The sequence below is a fragment of the Suncus etruscus genome, chromosome 4, assembly GCF_024139225.1.
Source record: "Suncus etruscus isolate mSunEtr1 chromosome 4, mSunEtr1.pri.cur, whole genome shotgun sequence".
NCBI classification, from domain to species: domain Eukaryota; kingdom Metazoa; phylum Chordata; class Mammalia; order Eulipotyphla; family Soricidae; genus Suncus; species Suncus etruscus.
In genome coordinates, this window is record NC_064851.1 from 100,412,014 (window position 1) to 100,425,440 (window position 13,427).

Here is a 13,427-nt window from a genome sequence, read left to right on the forward strand (position 1 = left end):
GGGTTAGACGCTGGTAGTTAACCTGAATAGAGGTTTTTGTCTGTTCATCTACCTGGTTCTTAATAAAGGCAGTGATTTTGCGGAAAATTCATGGGCCAAGAGAAAAGAGCAGCATGAGGCTAATAAGAGGGCCCACAACGGTGGACAAGATTGTGTGGAACCAAGGAGAAGAGAAAAACCAATCCTGGTACCAGCCTTGTTCTTCATCAAAATGTTTTTCAAAATTTTTTATACCATCGCCAATATGTTGAACGCTATCTCTAACTAAACCAGTTTTGTCTTTAAAAATACAACATTGTTCCTTAAGGGCTACACAGACTCCCCCCTCTTTCATAAGGGCAAAATCTAAAGCACGACGATTTTGGAGAACAACATCAGCAAGGGAACTAACAGTATTTGTGAGAAATTGCAGACTAGTTTTGATTTCATTAATGTCTTGTTCCACTGCTTGAGTAAGAGTGCGGAAATTGGATTGAGAGGATACAAGAGAGTAGATACCAGTGCCAGCGCCAGTAGCGCCAACAGCAAGGAGCACTGCAAGTGTAACGGAGGTGAAGGGCTCACGGCGTTGTCGAGAAAGGGATTGAGAAGAATAGGAATAGGGTGAGGTGGCAGGAGAGGGAAAGATATGTTTTGAGTGAATGGTGATTTTTGGAATGAGAATAACAAGAATACAGTAATCGTGTGAAAGGAGGAAAGAAGAACGAATGATAAAAGGAGTAAGACCAGAAGCACAGGCAAAATAAGTTCCATTGGGAGCTAACAGATAGGGTTTTGAAGAGGAAGAGTTGTAGATGATAATAGTTTCGTTGCACACGTCACGTAATTGGCTAGGAAGCAGGGCGTCTAGCAGGAGGTTTATAAGAAAACAGCTTGGCAGAAGGCAAAATGGTTACTTCATATAAAAATTAAGAATTTGCAGAAAACATTAGCAATTTACATTACACTAGTTATTTTTGAATACCACGGGAATGCTATTTGACCTCTGTTAGACTTTGGCATAAAAGAAAATTTATAATTAACAATTGCTAATTAAAAAAAATTTTTTTTTAAACTGAATATAAAGAATTTTTCTTAAACTTCTAGTTATTATGTTAAAGCTGGATGCTATTTTTTAGCCATAAATACATATTCTATAGGCTTGAACTTACACATAGCAGGAAAGCCAGGTGACTGCAAAGTCCAGAAATTCTCCAGGGAAAAGTTATCCCCGATGGCCATTGAGAAATCTGGGGTTTGCCATTCTCCACACCCTCCGTCATGTTCTTAGAAGGACAAAGCTAGCTTAATACATAATTTTTAACACATGATTTTTAGTTGTAAGATGCCAGTCTGTGAACTGACCAGACTGAACCAGGTTGAAAAAATTAATTGAAATTTAAAAAATGGATAAGGCTTTAAAAATTGTATTATTATAAAATGTAGAGATAACAAATAAACAGACAAAACAAAACAACACTAAACACAACATTTTACACTTGTGGCCACTTTCATTCATCACAACAGACACATAAACAGACAAAAGGATTGATTTAAGACTTATTTATAAAAAATTGACAAGCGCTTTTAAATATTTAGCTAACATGTTTGTGAGAAGAAGAGAAAAAAAATTTTGTAGAAAAACTTTTTTAGTGTTGAGAAGTACTTAATGTAGATGGAGTGGAACTTTGCTGAAAATAAATTTTAAGGTTTAGATTTAACACAAAACATTTTTAAAACAATTTTAATTTGAAGTTTAAAACATTAAGTAAAATGGTTAATGAGCACTGTAGAAGGAGTCTCTACTTGGAAGTATGAAATGATTTGCTGTAAATGAATAGGTTTTCTTTAAATTGGTTTTGCAGTAGAACAGTAAGACAGCTGCAATAAAGTGTTAAAATTTTTATGATTAAACACAATAGCATGAACTATGATTATTAAAGGTATAAAAACTGATTTTTTAAAAAACAAACAACTGTTTTTACTATGAAGACTTTAAGTGAATAATTTGTAAAAAATATTATATACCAAATTAACTAAATGCTTAGATTATTATAAAATATAGTTAAAGACATCTGATGCATTTACACACCTAGAACTTAAGACTAAAATTATATTTAATACTAGTTAATTTGCTTATAAAGTTTAGTTACTTTTATATATTACTTATAAAATTATATATAATATATTTTTCATTTATATTATATTTTCACTGCGACACAAATATACAGATTTGTATAATGTGCTGATATTTTGAATGCACTTAAAATAATAGTTCTTTTAATGCAGAAATAAAGAACAACCATTGCTGTAGCACAAAGTTAAAACTAAGGGTACTATAAAGCACACCTAGGTGTTCACTGTGCATTAAATTAACTATATTGTTTAAAAAGGCTAACCACATTATTTTTCACATAATTTTGTAAATACTTTAAAAATTAAAATAAAACTTTTAATAGAAATATAAGATTTAAATTTAACACTTTTGTGTTCGTTTGGATTTTAAAACACAAAGAAGTTTTTCTTTTACCAACATTTTGTTATCTGTAAAGTGACAGAATTATGACCTTGCTCTAAAATTTTCTGAGAGGCATGGAAAAAAAAAAGTTTATTGCCCTTATCTTCCTGTTGCTTTTTAATGTTTTAATAATTACTTTACACCACTTAATGCACTAAACCTAATAACACATATTTGACGAAGTGTAGGGCTGACAAGGTGAAGCAGAGTTTTTCACTGATAACTCGGGGAGGGGCCAGCACAGTTAACAGCAGGAAGGCTAGAGGCAAATTATTTACAGTCAGCAGGGTGTAAAGATATAGAGAAAAAAAAAAAAAACAATCTTTTAAGATTAATTACTAATTTATTGGAATTAGAGGGAATGGCAACCGAAGAGGGGAGTTTGGGTTGCAAAAGTACTATGGGGTTTATGGTTTTATTAATTGATTTGAGAATATGCAAGAGATGCCACTTTTCAGATTTTTTTTTTTTTTTTTGAATAACAAAGATTGGGTATTTCAAGGTGAATTGGAAGGCTTAAAGTGGGAGTGGCAGGGCCTGAGCTGGCTGTTTTTCAAGGCTGGCAGGAAAGAGGCCGAAGGAGGCTGAGGATTGGTTTGAGAAAATGTACTGAGTAAAGGGTACATTAGGCTTAGAAGTTTTAACAGCAAAGTGTAGATATCGCAAGGTTTTATGGCTTAGCAGATGATACTTTGTAATTATCCTACTCACTGTGCCCTTAGAATTTTTTGTAGGCACTGCAGCAGTTTCTGTTTTATGGCACTCAGCCTGACTTTTATAGTTTGTTTCTTTGAATTCTCAAGAGGGGGGGCTTGGCCGTGGAATTCAGTGGGCAAAGGACAGACAGCTATAGATTTAGGAGGGCGGGGGAAAGCCTGAAGGGCAGAAACTTGTGAATTAAGAGAAGCAGCCTGTTTTTGAAGGCTTAAGATTTGTTTAAGATTTTTAATGTGGCCAAGTAGCTTCATATCTATAGCTTTAAGAGGGGGAGCGGTGAGAGGAGGGAATCTGCCATGGTTAGGGACTGAGCGTCTTGGGCATTTAGAATTTTTCCCCTGGGGTGCGGGGGATCAGTGGGAGGCGTTTGAGAAGGTAGCTGCGGAGGCTGCTGAGCAGGCGGGGAGGGGGGGGGTGGGAAGACTTTCTCCATTAGGGAGAAAGACAGGAAAGGTAGCGCTGGTTTTTGAGCCAAGAGCATTATCAAGTTTGTTAGAGAGGTGAGAGACCATGGATGTAATTGTGGTGAGTTGGGAGCTTAAGTCAGAAAAAGGGGGGGGGGAGGGAGAAAGCAGCAACAGTTTGTTGCCGGTGTGGGGGAGCTGCTGGAATGCCGGCTCTGGGGAGCGACTTCCAGGCACAGAGGGCAGCAAGAGCCATGTTGGCAAGCTGGGACCTGGAAAGTGTGTGCTGTACCTTTAAGGTATGAAAAGAGGCGAGGCCAGCTATACGAGCTTAGAGATCAGAATTCCTGCCTGTCTGCAAGGGCTTTGCAGCGGAAAAAAAAAGTTAACTTCCCAAGAGACAAAGAGTTCAGCTTTTAGATTCTAAGCAGGAGAGCGTGTAAGGGGCTTGGGGGCCATAGGAGGTTACGGCTTGAAATGGCTCTTTGAGGCTTTTCCAATTAAAGGCTTTGTATTGATGCAATTGCTGGCTAAGGAGGGGAGGGTGGTGAAACAGGGACGGAGCTGAAGCTAGGGAAGTGAAGGGCTGTTTAGGATTTTGCACAGAGGGTGCAGTGGCAGAAGTAAAGATGAAGGGTCAGAAGAGGAAGGAAACTGAGAGACAGAGTAAGAGCGAGAGGGAGGCCAGGAACACTAGATTTTTGGCAAACATCATGAACAAACATTAAAAAATTACAAATATCTTTTTTGGTAACCTCTATATGTCTGGCTTTCAACTCAGACTGTATATATTTAATGAATTCAAGTTCAATACTCAACGAAACACCCATGGAAGTGAAGCCAACGGGCGAAGCCCCAAGAGCCAATCAGGGGCGGTGATCAGAACGACTGAAAAAACTGCAGTTTAAATATTTGATTAAGGCTAACTCGTTTCAACGCTTACCCGGATGGGGTAATTCCCGCGATTTATGAAACAGCTCCGGACTCGCCGACCCGTAGTCGTTCGGGGTGTGGCGGTGGTCTTCGTGCCCAGCGTTGGGCGCCAAAATGCGGTGTCCTGAAGCCCCCCCCAGGGGGAACCCAGCCAGCAGGAATTAGCTGGAAAGGCTTCTCAGACAACCGCACCTGTAAAAAATCTGAAAGAGGTTAATAATAAAGACCCAAGGCAGCGTCTCACTGTTCAAGGGTACCTTTATTGGCTACAGTTCCTTCTTATATAGTGAAGGAGAAGGGGGCAGTACAAAGGTGATGTCAGTCATACTTTTGGCGCGAAGACCCATACAAGGCAAGGATATATTTCAGGTTTCAAGGAACAAAGAAATTTAGGCATTCTCTAAATAAGGAAGTGGGCAGTGGGTCTAGGGGGGCTGGATGACCTTCAAGTTATGATGAACGTGCTGTTTCCATGGAAATTTCTAGTGACCTTCCAGCTGCATTCCTAATTGCTTAACTATCAGGAGGTGGTGCGAGATGTGCCTGCCTCAGTGATCTTGAACAGACAATGTAGCATACACTTATTGATAATAGCCTAGTTCACTCCGGAATGTGGTCTTAAGGAGTGAGGCCTAGTTTCTGATAACGGTACCAGGCAGCTTTTGCTCTCCTCCGGGCTAGAGCTAATTATATCTTGCAGCTGCATGCCTTTCTCTTTAGCTCAAAAAATTCACAGCAAGACTGCAAAATAGCTTTTAGGTGAAAAGCTGGGCTATGGCAGAAAGAACAGCAAAATGGCCTCAAACAAGTCAGTCCCCAACAGATTTTTTTATTTGATAAACATGTTAAATGTTTATTTCTTTCAAAAGAAAACTCAATGTTATTAACAAAACTCTAATGTATAAATTTAAGTTGATTTTCATTTTTACCACTAAAATATTAAATTAAGATAAGGTACTTTCAGAATCATAACCATTTTTAAAGGTATAAATGTATCAATATTACCTTGTTCACACTGACTTATTTATATTTTAAATTTTACAACAACAATGTTTTATAATCTATTATATTACATTTTTAAAATAAAAGCAAAGGTACTTTCAAAATTATATAGGAGTTCTTCATTCCATCATAAATTGGGTATCTGACCATTTCTTTGTTTCCAATGTCTTTCTTCTTAATGTCTTTCCCAGGTCCCCTTCAACAACACTTAACTCTAAGTAATGATTAATTTCTGAGGACATACATTTAAACTAGCATATAATTTTTAGTTCTAAAATTTAATTTCAGCAGAAAGCATTTAAATCAACAGTTACAAAATGTGGGATATATCTGAGCTGTGTTGTCTATTCAGTAGTTTAATTTGCTCCATTAGATTCTTCTTTTAACATAAAGAATATTGAAAACAAGAGACATAGTAATATCCAACCAAGAAAATTATGTGCAGATTTCAAGAGGCACAGTGAGAACTGCTTGAAGAAGAAAGTAACAGCCACATTGTTCAGAAGTAAATTAATGTGTTCCTAATGGTAATGCATGCTGCCTAGACATAAATACTTTAAAAAATAAAAGAGTAAAAATAAGAAAATAGTAAGTAAGTAATTGAGTGAACTTGAATGTAAGAAAATGATCATCAAAAATAAGAGAGATACACATAAGTTCATGCATAAAATCATTTATAAGGGAATACCAAAAAGACTATAAGACAGAGGAAAAATTATTCAAAATAGCAAAAGATCGAAGTTAAATAATAATAGGGTTTTTTTTTTTTACAACATATCAGGATTAATGAGAAGACATTTCTTAAATGATACCCACGGGATAATAATAGGAGGGAAGACAGCTAAGGCTTGGACAGGCAATTTCATGAGCTCAAAGAAGAGACCAGTTGAAACAGACAGATTGTTCCTATCAAGTAGTATTTAGCATTCATCTAGAGTTTTATCAACAGCCTATCCTAGGTAAAACAGAATTTGTGAATTTTGCTCTTACAATGATATCATTATCACCACTTTCAATAGGTGAAAATGCTTTTTGTTTTTGGTTCTGTTTTTGGGACACACCCAGTGAGAATAAAACCAGGATAAACTTTACCTCTTTCTATTCCTAGTAATATGATTTTTAGTTATTAATCCAGGATACAGTTGAGTCCAAGTTACACATCTTTTATAGTACTAATATCATGTATCAATGTCTTTTGATGTCAGAAAACTTGTCTGTAGAGTAAATGTCACCTTTTATATGCACTATGATAGTCCTGAAGATTTCTATGATTTCTGATCTTTATTCCCACCACCACGGTACTTAGAGTTTAGTAATCACAGGCCTGTTTTAAATATCATGGGGCTAGGGATAAAAATCCAGTGTTGTTTAGTCTGGAGTGTCTTAGATCTGGCTAGTCTCCTAGCACTCAACTAAAGCTCTTGAGCTGTTTCCTATGAGAAGGGAAAAAGTGCCCAGAAAACTACCCTCTATATTTGCTGGCAAGTATAGTACCAAACATATGGCCACTTTGAATGGTATTAGGAAGGCATATGGGGAGAGATTTGCTTCTTCCAACAGGATTTAGAAGATAAAGTTGGTTTGATTATAATTGTATCTGCCAATCATCCAACATCGTTGACTTCTGCAATTTGACAGCACTATGCCTAGCATTTGAAGAATAAAAATGTTTTAAGATGACATAGCTCAGCTCCTAAGAAGAGAGATAAATTCTATATGAAAAGATACATAACAAATCAATTACCAACTATTGTGATTAAGGTAGATAGTGACAGTTATTTTTGAAAGTCTAAGAAATAGAGAATGGTTTCTGATATTTTATAGACGATATGAAATTAAATCTCAATTTTTTGGATTAGTGCAGAGAAGTTATAAACAATAACATGAACCAAAACATTTTCTGGTAATATTCAAAGAAAGGTTGTCAAGAGGGAAGGATGGTCATAAAGATATAGTAAGATGAACTGTAAAGTAGCTGCTTAGTGATGTTTTCAAAAAAGTTCCATTCAATTCATATACTAATTTTAGTATGATACTAAGAAAAAGGTTTAAACAAATGAGCAAAATAAAACAACTATTTCCTTGTCATCTTTCAGTTACAGAGGTACACAATAACTCATAATGTGACAGTAAATAACTGACTCTACTATGTCTGGTGCAGTGAAGACAAGGGTCTAATGCAGAAATATATAAACCTAGATAAGTACCTTGGAATGGCCATGTTAGAAGACATACTGTTTGAATGAAAACAGATAGATGGGCCCAGGAGATGGCTCAGCAAGCTGGAATAGAGGCTTTATATGCAGAAACCCTGATGGAATTCCTGATGCCACATGGTCACCGAAGCACTACCATCAACAGTTTCTGAACACTGAGTCAAGGGAAGCCTCTGAGTACTACCAGGAACTAAACCGGACTTTAACTAAAATGAAAAACTGATGTAGGACAAGTGAAAATGAAACAATAAACACGTTGGTAAAAACTCCTTCCAAATAAAACCAACAAAATATGAAAGGATTAAGTGTATCAGATTTCACTCACTTAAAAAATACCTGGAAGGCTGATTGCGCAGTGTTTTGCTGATAACCTTTTAAACTTGTTTCTTATGAGACATGTACAATTTTGATGCCTAACACTGAAGTATACCTATAAGTGGCACTGTATTAAACTGTTCTTAATTACTTTTACACATTACTGAATAATTAAATGAAGAGAAATCAAGGCATAAATATTGTGACATGTTGGAGTATTAAAAATATATAATTTTACATTTATTTTTTGAATTAGATGCTTCAAGCTCTTAATAAATAACAGTAGTATGAATCTGTATGATATAATCTTATAGTAATATAGATAAATATTGTTAAAGCAAAAAATAGGTTTAAGTTATTTTTTTTTCTTTGTGTTTTTTGGGTCACACCCGGCAGTGCTCAGGGGTTACTCCTGGCTCCATGCTCAGAAATTGCTCCTGGCAGGCACGGGGGACCATATGGGACGCTGGGATTTGAACCGATGACCTCTTGCATGAAAGGCAAACGCCTTACCTCCATGCTATCTCTCCAGCCCCAGGTTTAAGTTATTTTTAAGTTTAAAATAAGTTTAACTTACAATAACTATCTTGGCAAAACAAAAAACTACTGGTATGGTAATATATTAATTGTTAAGAAAGTGAAACTCAGGACAGAGTGATAGCACACAGCTGACCCAGGACACACCTAGATTTGATCCCCAGCATCGAGCCAGGAGTGATTTTTGAGTGCATAACCAGGAGTAATCTCTGAGCATCACCGGTGGCCCCAAAACAAAAACGAAAACAAAAATGAAAGTGAAAGTCTAGGTATTTGGCTCTGCAGTGAACATGTGCCATGCCTGTAATAAAGGCCTGGATTTAGTCCCTGTTCTTTTCCCATTCTTTGCCACCTCCCCCAAATAACCTATTTTAAGTGATTTTTATGTACAACAAATTTCTTTTTATAGAGTTCTATGCTATGTGAAACTAGAATTAGGTGCTGGAGTATAGTCAAATCCAGACTATCTATCTATCTATCTATCTATCTATCTATCTATCTATCTATCTATCTATCTATCTATCTATCTATCTATCTATCTATCTATCTATCTATATGACTATATACAAAACAATCAAGAATCAAGATACTTTGGATGTTAAGCTAGTGGTCCTGACAATTAAAAAAATAACCGTTTAATATATTGGGCAACAAAACTAGTTTCAAGGGTTGAGTGTATGCATTTTATGAGAGAAGTCCAGGTTCAATCATTGGTACCATAATGTTTCCCTGATGGAAGTGGGAATGATGCTGGAGCACAGAGCTGGGACTAACCTCCAAGCAAGCAGCACTTGATGTGACCCAAAATATAAAAGCAAAGATACAAAAGAGTTTATCCAGAGCATTAACACATTTATTAATAATGCTGAAAATTATTGAAAATATACTAAACATTGTTGAGAGGAATGCTAAGACTTTCAATAGGTGTCTATCTTTTTATTCTTTTATCTCTGATGGTTATACTTGCAAATGGAGAAAGTTTATTATAATAGTTGAGCCTTTTATCTATTTTAAGAAAATCTTAAATATTTTATAGATAAAACTTCTAACTGTCCCAGGAAATTGCAAGATTCAATAAAATTTCTATAGTATCTTTTACATTTTCTCCACTGGACAGATATGTAATCTGTTTTGAGTTTTAGTTAAAATTCACTTGTGTATAAATAAAAATTAGATTCTTTGGTCGTGTCTAGAATGCAGGCACTTTGGTATAAGACTGTCGAGTGATATTACTCTGCCAATTTGGAACATATTCAAATTTGCTGAGGAAATTTATGATTTCCTCATTTGTTATCTACAGTTAAATTTATATATATATCAGTATCATGAAAAGTAGTCATAATTTTAGTATATGCATAGAAAAAAATGAAATTTAAACTTACTTCAAAGTGCTCTAAATCCAATAAGATATTTTAAAAAACTTTCAATACTATACATACTTTTGAATTTAGAAGAATATATATTATTTTATTATATATTAAATATTATATAATGCATTTCTACCTTGTGAAAACTTTAAATGAAGTCCATTGTGTCAAATGACATTTTCCATATGAATTGAGTTAAAACTACATGGGGAGTCTTTAGATATGGGTCTGTATGGAGTTTTTGTTTTATTTTGTTCTCAATTATGTGTGGCTCTAAGTCAGAGGTATAAAGCATTTTTTTCTTATTTAACGTTTTTCTGTTATTTTTAGAGTTTTGTAAAACAAGTATTCAGTTCTTTTGAGAGTTAGGCATTTCTTCCTCCTGTTTTTTAATTAACATATTGATCTGAATGAAATCTATAGAATCAAATTTATTGAGACAAACTGCTCATGCCTCCTTCCTTCAGATCATTACCACAGTCCACACTCTTTTAGTAAATAAAATATGAAAAAAAAAAGCCTACAATATGTGGGGGCTGAGGAATCTATTAAGAACATTTGGCAACAAAAGCTTCGAGATATTTTTAAACTGTGCTTTATTGCTTCTCCTGTGCCATTTTATATAACAGGGAGAGGGTGCTTACAAAGACCAAATACAGCTCTGATTTCCATTTAATGAAAGAAGTAATAAAGTTTAATTGTGTATTTGAGCATGGGGCATCATTTCCAGTACAACTGATCAATAATTCATCGATTGCATTTGGCCCAAAGTAATATTGGAAGAAATTATAGGCAGTAGAAGATTACCTAGTTGTAGCTTCTTCATTGCTATTAATTATGTTTTTCTTGATGTGGTATCATTAGGCTACCAAAGTGACAGCAGATGGTGAGCAAACTGGACAGGATGCTGAGAGGACTAACACAAGAGCAAAAGCTCTAGGAGAATTTATAATAGAGCTTCTCCGGGATGCAGAAGGTAATATAAAAGTCACACTTTAATTATTTTTTCTCCCATAAGAAAAATAGAAAATAGTATTGCTCAGGACTGAAAACTCTATAGGAAGAGATGACCTTTCTAATTTGAAGGTTGGATTTTTAAATGTTTTGGTCAAGATCAAGGATATTATCTACTGAGAATCTACAACTTAGTATAATTCATGACAACACAGTGAATTAGTAATAATAAGTGCACAATGGCAGTAAATTGAATTATTCCTTTAGGAATAATTATTCCAATTTTTGATACTAGCTATTATGATTAAAGAACGGTTAGGGTATACATGCTTTGCTTTTGTTTGTATTCAAACTAATATAAATAATATTTTACACTTAAAGCTAATTATGTGCTCAGCACATCAGCACATTAAAGCTAACTTTAATTTCTCAAAATGGCTTTAAAATTAATTCTCACTGGGTTTTAATAAACATAGGCTGACTCAAATTTGGATTTGCTAATTTAACCAGAATCTATACTACATTGAATCTATAGTTCTCTACAAGTTAAGTCTTAATTCATATGATTGAGAATCAAAGTTGAAGCTCTTCTATGTCAAAAAAATGATTAAAGAAATAAAAATTCTTATTAGCTCTTAAATAACCATATATATAGTTAAAATGTAGAAAAATATTTTTATCTTTTTGCTTTAGAAAATAAAACAATATAACTGTTGTATAATGTTATATTTAAGATATATTTAATATATTACCCTTTATAATATAACCAATAAATTGAAACATAAAAACAAAACTTTAAGGCAGATACTGACAGATGATTCTTAAGAATAATTGGCCAAGAAGTCAGAAACTCCCAAATGTTCTCCCCTTACAAGAAACAATGAACTTTGCATATGTAGATTCATCTGAGGCAAAACAAATCAGAATCTGAAACAGAAGTTCCATGCCAGAAAAATGTAAATTGACTCAATCTGTTGCTAACTGATATTGTTGGGACTTCACAGGTTTTATTTTCCATTAGTACTAGATGAAAATGCCCACTCTACCAACTAAAATTCAAGATGAATGTTTGCCCTTTAACTGAATTCCTGAAAGAACTAATCTAGGAACTCTTTATAAATGATTTTCATAAAATATTGTTAAGAAAGAATAAATGCTGAAGGTTATGTGTGTGATTTAGCAGCACAAGTGCAAGTATTTCATTCCTGAGACCAAAGTTCACTACCATCTCAGAAACTAAACAAACAAACAAATGCTAATACTTGTTTTCAATAAACTCAAACATCAATACTGCTTGCTTTCTTCTTTACATAGAACCCTTTATTTTCTGGTTTTTACAACACACAAAAGCACTTTTCAGGTCAGAGTAGAGATGCTATTTAGCCCAGGTTTGACTCACCACCCACAGTCTTCAAGAGAAAAGTGTTATTTTTGTGTCACTTAAGGTCTCTTACTATTGTCTAAATTGTTTCAGGCCTCGGTGTGGCTATTCTTTTTTTATTTGACATGGATTCTGAACTTGAAATAATTGTAAATGCTATTACTTTCTAGTCAGTACAAGCAAAAGCAATGGCCATCGCTTTTACTTTAAAAAAGAAAAAAACTCAGCAGAACCAATTCAATTTAAAATTACATGTAAATTTAAAAGTGATTGTATCAACTAAATCCTGCCTGATATGTGTATGTATACTACAATATTGACAGCTTTAAAAGAATTTAAGCTAAAAGGGAAAATATTTACCAAACATTAAGCTGAGGGCTTGAGTGAGAGTACAGCAGGCAAGCATTTGCCTTGCACACAGCTAACCTGGGTTCTGTCTCTGGTATCCTATATGGAACCCCAAGCTCACCAATAATGATTCCTGAGCACAGAGCTCCGAGTAGCCACTGAGCACTTCTGGGTAGGCCTAAAAACAAACAAACAAAAACCTTTTAAGTTGATAATATAATATACCCAAGTACTTTTCTCTCTAAATTATAATTAGAGATACTATTAGTATTTTTTAGGTTTTATTGGTGATAATATATTTCTATATAAAAGTAAATGCTTCAGCCTGGCATTTGCTCATTTTAGTTAAGTTTTAGAAATATATAGTACCTTAATGCTGGAGTGATAGCACAGCAGTAGGGTATTTTGCTTTGCATACAGCTGACCCAGGATGGACTTGGATTAGATACCCAGCATCCCATATGGTCTCTAAGCAAGGAGCAATTTCTGAGCACATAGCCAGGAATAACTCCTGAGCACCCGCCCCCAGAAAAGAAATATATAGTATCTTATTTATCATGTCATATTTATAAGTAACCAATGTCTATAAATCATGGAAATTCTTACACATAATTTCTGGAGTTTACTGTTATATTATTCCTTATTGGGTCATGAGTAAACTACATTTTGTTCCATGGCTAATAGAATTAATGGTGAATAGAAATAAACCCATTAGTCAATGTCTTGATATAAAACAGGACTTTAAAAGTGCTGAAG

The 13,427-nt window shown here is 34.6% G+C and overlaps 1 protein-coding gene and 1 non-coding gene across 2 annotated transcripts in view; one reads left to right on the forward strand and one right to left on the reverse strand.

Annotated features, from left to right (window-relative positions):
• Positions 1-13,427, forward strand: part of LAMA2 (laminin subunit alpha 2) — a 660,685-nt gene that overhangs the window by 499,267 nt on the left and 147,991 nt on the right. The window contains exon 35 of the mRNA XM_049771159.1: positions 10,853-10,964. Coding sequence (XP_049627116.1) covers positions 10,853-10,964 — 112 coding nt within the window. The remainder of the gene's footprint in view (positions 1-10,852; positions 10,965-13,427) is intronic.
• Positions 2,218-2,347, reverse strand: LOC126007740 (small nucleolar RNA SNORA22). Its single transcript, XR_007495229.1, has one exon. It is a non-coding gene; the product is annotated as a small nucleolar RNA SNORA22 (small nucleolar RNA).